At 38.7% G+C, this 7,654-nt stretch overlaps 1 protein-coding gene across 1 annotated transcript in view; it reads right to left on the minus strand.

Moving 5' to 3' along the window:
- The window catches only part of cars1 (cysteinyl-tRNA synthetase 1), a 232,039-nt gene that overhangs the window by 63,006 nt on the left and 161,379 nt on the right, over window positions 1–7,654 (minus strand). Inside the window, exons 15-16 of the mRNA XM_037694988.1 lie at window positions 5,957–6,060; window positions 5,772–5,869 (exon numbers count right to left, since the gene is read on the minus strand). Of these exons, the coding sequence (XP_037550916.1) occupies window positions 5,772–5,869; window positions 5,957–6,060 (202 nt within the window). The remainder of the gene's footprint in view (window positions 1–5,771; window positions 5,870–5,956; window positions 6,061–7,654) is intronic.

Here is a 7,654-nt window from a genome sequence, read left to right on the forward strand (position 1 = left end):
TATATATTGTTCTCAGATTTTTCTCATTTAATGAGGACCACATGTGTTTGATGCTGCACTGCTGACTGTTGTTCAGTTGTGTAAGAGTGTGTAAGAGTGTGTAAGAGTGTGTAAGAGTGTGTTAGTATGAGCACAACACACAGACAATGAGCCTGTGTCTCCTCAGGTGCTCCTGCAGCAACGTGTCCTCCTCTCCTTGTTTTTCTTGGTACAGGACACTTTCTGCTCTCTCAGAGAGGTCACGTTCGCAGCAGTCATCTTATGAATCTCTTGCGTCACTCAGCAGCAGAAAGTGTTTGGGTGTTCAGGACAACAGTTCACTGAGTCATAAATTCAGTCACAAGTCATGACAGAGTTTGAAGAATGTTGCTGCAGTTTGTGCAGATATTTCTGATCGTTGTTTTTGATCCAGAGGAGTCTTTTGAAAGCAAAGAGCTACGTGTGGTGTGCTGCTGTCACGTCTGCATCGTTGCAATTCACTGCTTTAGAAAGTCATTGATAAATATCTGAAATAATATGAATAAAACAGACTATTTCTTGTTAAACTTATGTTTTAATAGCACAAATCTTTTACTTCAGACCTAACATTTTTACATTTCTTAAATATAAAATGAATATTTTAAGAATAAGTAATGCATTCATGTTTTTATCTCCACCAAATGAAATCTGTTGTTGCATTTTGTAGTTCATTGTCCAAGTTCATTTTACTGCAGTTTAAGGATTTCTTGCCATTGGCTCCTACTTCAAGTCTGAAGGATAAAACAGACAAAAATATAAAAACAAGGATGTGTTCGTGTAGAACTGTTAGTCGACTGCAGGAAGAGGATGTGGGAGCATCAAGACCGTCTGTTGATCTACATTAGTTATAAATCCCCTGTATGCTCAGAGAGGTGGGATAGAGCGCTCACGTGTTCCAGTCAGACTCGGATAAAGTGGAAAATATCATAAAACACAAAGCTGTGGTGTTCTCACAGGATGTCATCGCAGTTCTGTGTGTTGAGTTGTATTTTAAGCTGCAAATAACAAAGAAAAGCTTTGATTTAAATACTTTTGTGGACGTTCTTAAATGAAAACTATACACAACCGGCAAAAAATAATTTACAAAGATTTACAGCTAAGTTTTACTAATCAATCAAATTCTAATCAAATTAAAATAGTCTGCATCTATATGAAAGATGACGCAACCTTCTAATCCCCAGATGAACCATCAGTGGTTTGCTTTAAATCTCGAAGGTATTTACACACCTGTAAGACATCCATCATCTAAAAATAATCTGTTGTGTTGTTGCAGCCTTATTTTTTCAGAGGAAGTGGATAAAGCAAAGAATGTGAAGAATCAATTTAATGTCACTTGGCTTTTATTCACATTTCATATGTCGACGATTGAGCTGCAGCATCTGCTGACTGACTCCACCGTTCTCCTAAAACGGTCCCTTTTCTCCTCATCCTGACTAAGAAAAACAGGAGGTAAGACCATCACTGTTAATAATAATAATATTAATATAATAACAAAAGCAGCATTGAAGAAACATATTCACTTTTCTCTAACTTCATCGTCAGCATAATAAATTGACCTGAATGTAACCATCAGTGTAACAAAACAAACACACGACGAGCTCGTGATAAATAAGAATCCTGCCATCGTCAGAACCAAAAATACAAACAGAAGTAAAAAAAACAACAACAACAAAAAGAAAGTGACTCAAGCCATTTAAAAGGAAGTAAAACTTGATTGGTCGTCAGGGTCGTGTGCACACGTTGTGTGTTCGTGCACTGGTCATGTGAATCCTGATGTGACACACCGTCCCAGCTGTGGTTCTACATCCAGTCTTCCTCAGAGATCCAGTGGGTCTGGATCTGCTGTGTGACTTTGATATAACCAGTGAGGAGCAGACTCACTGGTTGCTACTGATGAGCGACAGAAGAGCTGACGTGGTGAGAAAACCACATGCGCTCTTACTCATCTGGCTGCACACAGCTCTGAGTGAAAACCTTTGGTTGTGACCCGACGTCATCATAGATGAGTTAGTGTCGTGTGAGGAATGATTCCCAGCGCAGTGACGCACTAACTCACATTAAAAAATAGATGTTAAAAAACAAGAAAAAGCAGGTTTGTGCTGTCTGGTTTCCTGCACTGAAGCCCCTTTCAGACATTTCTACGGTAATATTTTACTGAAACTCTCCTGAGCGGCTCTTCCCTGACCGGTGGTAAATGTGCCAACAGTTTGTGGGCTGCTGCTTGGTGTTCGTCACAAACCTTGAACAGAACTACGCCCACATTGTCCTGGTGAGGCTGATTAGCATTTTTCAAACTGTTCCAAATCATTTTTGGTACATGAATACAGAAGGCAAAATAATAATAATAATAATTCAAAACCCATTTCAACAAAAGTATGTCTCAAATAAAAACATGAATAATTCCAACTGTAAGTTTTCCTGAAGGATGTCTGTCCTTACATTTAACATGCATTAAAATTCTGTTCTACAGACACAGGACTTTAAAAGTGAGGGTAGATTCCAATCATCTCTGTAATCAGTGCGCCAGATTTAGTAACTCACTAATCATGACTTGAATTAAAAGAAAAAATGTCACTTTTTGTGGTTGATCTCAAACTCTTTTTTTATCCACACTTGCCTCCACCCTCATTCGCCCCACTCTGGGACCCTGAGCAAGGCCCTTAACCCCCACCATCTGCTCCCAAACAGGTCTCTCTTGAAAATGAGTTCTCGTGACACAATGAGACTACCTGGATAAATTACGGGGAAATAAAATAAAAATTTTAAAAAGCCTCGTTTTAAAATTTACTGAAGCTAAATTCAGTGCTCACACTGTAAATTATGAACATTTCAAACAGGAATTTTACAACAACCGTATTTGAACAGACAGGTCTGAAAAGGGCTCAGCTCTCATTAAAACAAACACCTTGCAGCCATGTTTGGATCTTCTTGCATGCAGTGCGATCCTCATAAGGTATCAAAGTTTAAATAAATAAAACAATATTTGTGCTAAAACCTTCTTGAACCTGTAGACTCTGCAGCCTGTGTCAGTGCAGACACTGAATACAGCAGCTGTAATGAAAGAAAGGCCTCCTTGGATGTGATTGGTGTGCTTACTTTTTATTCCCACCACTAGGCGGCGGTGGTTGCTAGCTGCTAATACTTCCACCTTCACCCACACTGAGCCATCAGAGGATGGACCTTCAGTCTAGATGAGAGAGACACTGTGTGACGCCATCATCAATAATTTACTTCAAGTCTAAAATGAAAAAGACAAACACAAAAAAAGCAGCCTGAAATTAAAAAAAGAAGCTGGTGAGGTCCAGTTCTTTGAGTTCATCCACTGTCGTCCTGTTTGTCCTTCTCTAGAGTCACGCTGCAGAGTGGACATCATTCAGTGTCACTGTCCAACTGTTGACTCCCTGCTGGTCTGATCCGATCCCTGTCGGCTCCACTGGTGTCAGTCACTGGTACTGGAGGTATTTTTTGAGGGACTGGGGCAGAGGGAGCCTCTCGATCTCCTGCAGCCGGTCCCGACCCAACGCCATGCGGGCGGCACGTCGACACAGGTCCATCAGAGGCAGAGGCTCAGCTGAGGAGAGGCAAGAACACAAAGGTCAGGGGAACTTATCTCATATGTAACTACACATTTATACACTCTGCATGAACCAAGGACACGCAAAACAGACTGTCACACTTTTTATTTACAATTCTGTCTCAACAGAATTACTGGCTACGTTTTGAAGCCACGTTCATCTTACCTGAAATATGTATTAAAGAGGCAACAGACGCAGAGGGCTGTGAGAAGCTTTTTACTAATTCATTATGTGTTGTCACTGATAAGTGACTGATTTTATTCAGTAACAGTCCGACCACACCTGCAGCCGATGTTTAGCAGTTTGCTTTTCTCTTTGTTCAAATAAAATTCAAAACACTTTATAATAAGCAGCGAATAGAAATAAGTAAAGAACTTTAAGTTTGGGATTTAAATAAAATGCTGCATTAGTTGTTCATGACATAAAACAATTCTTAAATTGAGCTTCCATTTCCAAAGTCTTAAAACTAAAAGAGATGTTAATGATTATGTAAGGACAGATCTGTTTCCTGTCAGCGATGTAATGAATCATAAGGGAGATAAGATCTGACGTATAAGTATTGTTATATTAAAACAGCAGGCTCAGTCAGAACTATTTAAGTATTTTAAGCATTTTCACATAATAACTAGGTCTGAATAATTCATAGTTACGTTAATGTGTTCATCTGTTTTTGTGTGTAAAGTGGAGAAAGTCGTGTAACAAAGATGTGTCTGAAATACAAGATTTAAAAAAACAAAACAAGCTGCTTCAAGGACAGTTGATTTAATTTTGAGATTTCTGAATCATGTTATGATAATCTGTTTTAGTTAACATTAATGACCACTTTTGATTGGCCTAATTGAAACTAATTTGTAATGAAGAAATTCATAAATATTCATCTGGCAGAGAAAACACACGGCTGGGACATCTACTTTACACACAAAAAGATTCTTGTGTTTTATACGAGCAAAGTTAAACACAACAATAGAACCATTGAATAAAAAAAACAGCAGATGCTTGCTGATGATGTTAACAACTGACATGATGTACTTATCTTTAAAACATGTAAATAAACATGTCAATAAATCATAATTTCTAAGTGTTTTGGAGAGTCTTTCCCTGCTTTTCACCTGTTGTAATTCTGAACGTCCTCTCCCACCTGCCTAACGCTGCATCATTGATGGTGTGTTCAAGGTTAAACCCACAGGACAGAAAAGGACACACGCATGCACACACACACACGCCGACTCTTTATGGGTGGGGTCTTCAGATCAGAGTGACTGAAAACAGGCACAGGTCTTCACTTGTGGAGCATCACAGTGAAACAGAAACAGGGTGGCTTCTGCTTTGACTCACAGTAACTCATAAAGTCATAATGAAGATTATTCTAACTGCAGTCACAGGATAACAAACTGTAAAGAGGGTGTTGTATTATGATAAAGGATGAGGCACACTCACAATCCAAAATACAAAGTTGTAATGAGTTGATAACATTAAAAATCCTGTCATCAAATAGGATGAAATCAATAAACCATCTACAATATTTTACTGCTCGATCTTAATGTGAATGTGTTTTTTTTTCCTGTTTATAATTTCTTCTGTTCATTTTGCAATCATACTGTTTATGCATACCTTGTGCTACTTTAACTGTTTAAATTTACTACAGTTTTATTATTTTCAGCTTCAGTTCTTCTTCTTGTTCCCCATCGCGGAGCTAACTTAAAGTAGAGGAGGAATTGGAAATACCCTCCTTCAATCTGACTGTCTGTGCATGTTGTGAGCATGAACACTTGAAAAATAAGTGAGTTAGCGACTTCTATTTTGATATGCAAAATACATACAATACCCCAATACAGTAAAAGTAAACTGTGCAATTTAGAGTGGCCTTTTATTGTGGTCAGCCTAAAACACACCAGTGCAATAATCATGCTGTCTAATCAGCATCTTGATATGCCACACCTGTGAGGTGGATGGATTATCTTGATAAAGAACAAGTGCACAGATGTTCAAAAATCTTTTAATGATTTTTGAGAGTAAAAGGTTATTTGTGTTTAAAGAAAAAGTTTTAGATCTTTGAGGTGAGCTCTTGAAAAATGGGAGCAAAAACACAAGCGTTGCGTTTATATTTTTGTTCTGTATAGAAACATTTTGCAGTTGAACCATGTGAATTTCCAACACTTCGTTACTTTGCTGCCTCACCTGCTGTTTAGTTCCACTTCTGCAGACTCCCACTTCTCAAAGCGACCAGTGAAGTCTGTAGGAGCGCGCAGAATGTCCTTCACGTTGAGGAAGAATTCCTGTTGGATAAACGAGAAGATATAAACAGCTGCTCGAAACAATCTCAAGAGAACTCGAGGGTTATCTTCCATCTTACTGGCACTTACATTCATGAACTTCTCGTATTGGATGGCTGACTCCATTGTGTTGGAGGAGTAGTCCAGGGTATCTTTCCAGGAATGCATCAAGAAAGCCAAACGGAGCTGACGAGCTGCAGAAAGAGCAGCAAAGAAAGCCAACACGTTACTGTCACATAGTTCACTGCTTAAGCGTGTGGAATGAATCTTTGGGACAAATGGACGAGAACCAGAAATCTGATCAGCAGTACATTGTTAATGTCAGAAAATCTTTACAGTCTCCCACAGCTGTTCAAGTCGAGTCAAGTCACATTTATTTGTATAACACATTTAAAAAAGTAACTGTTATCAAAGTGCTTACCAAAAAAGATCACAGCATCAAATATTAATAACATATTACAGCAACATGAATAAAAGCATAAAAACAAATTTAATGATAAACAATAAAATACTAAATCAAATCACCCTGCGTTAAATGTCAGGGAGTAAAAGCAAAATGGATGAACACAATCATCAACAATGAAATACCAAATGAGATCACACTGTTAAATGCCAATGAGTACAGATGTGTCAGTGAGTACAGATGTGTTTTGAGGAGAGATTTAAAAATAGAGACTGAGGTGGCCTGTCGAATGTTGATGGGCAGATTGTTCCAGAGTTTAGGGCCCATGACTGAAAACACCCGATCTCCTCTGAGCTTCAACTGGTTTTAGGTACGGCCAAAAGCAGCTGGTCTGATGATCTCGAGGCCCGAGAAGGAGTATAAGGTTGAAGGAGGTTATAGAGGTATGAGGGTGCAAGGCCATTAACACACTTAAATGTCAGCAGAAGAATCTTAAAATCAACTCTGACACGCACAGGAAGTCAGTGAAGAGAGGACAGAACTGGAGTAATGTGCTCAAACCTGCCAGTTCCTGTTAGTAGCCGAGCTGCAGCATTTTGGATGAGCTGGAGACGTGAGAGAGAAAGACCTGACTGACCCCAGCATAAAGCGAGTTACAGTAGTCCAGCCGGGTTGTAATAAATGCATGGACTGGTTTTTCAAGGTCGGATCTGACAGCACGGACTTGAGCTTTGCCATCTGCCTAAGCTGAAAGAAGCTTTTTTGAAGAACAGCATTTATCTGCTTATTAAACTTTAAGTCCGAGTCTAAAACTATCCCGAGATTGGTAACAGACTGTTTTAGATATGGCTGAAGGGAGTCCAGGTTTGTAGGATCAGTGACAGTGGAAGACCTAGGGTTAAACACAATCAGTATGTTTACATGGACATAAGTAACCGGATCAAATGGCCGGTCGGAATAAAAGTGTGTCATGTAAACACTCCGTTCGGGTTATTTTTTGTGTATTCGGCGCGATCGATATAATTTGTGATCAGAATGAAACGGGTGGTTTACAACGATCCGTAACCCGATCGGAGCGCATGTAAACGCTTGATCTGTTCATTTTTTCTGATGGTGAAAAACTGACCTGACTGCGCATGTGCGACTTTGCCATTTCCGCCTGGCTAATGCTAATAATATTAATAATAATAATAATAATGAATTTAATTTGTAACGCACTTTTCATTAACAAAAATCTCAAAGTGCTACAGAGTGCAACTAAAATCAATGATAAAATCAACTAAAATCTGTGATAAAATCAACTAAAATCAATGATACAATCAACTAAAATCTGTGATAAAATCAACTAAAATCTGTGATAAAATCAACTAAAATCAATGATACAA

Source organism: Nematolebias whitei, chromosome 2 (assembly GCF_014905685.2).
Source record: "Nematolebias whitei isolate Nwh7 chromosome 2, NemWhi1, whole genome shotgun sequence".
Classification (NCBI taxonomy): Eukaryota; Metazoa; Chordata; class Actinopteri; order Cyprinodontiformes; family Rivulidae; genus Nematolebias; species Nematolebias whitei.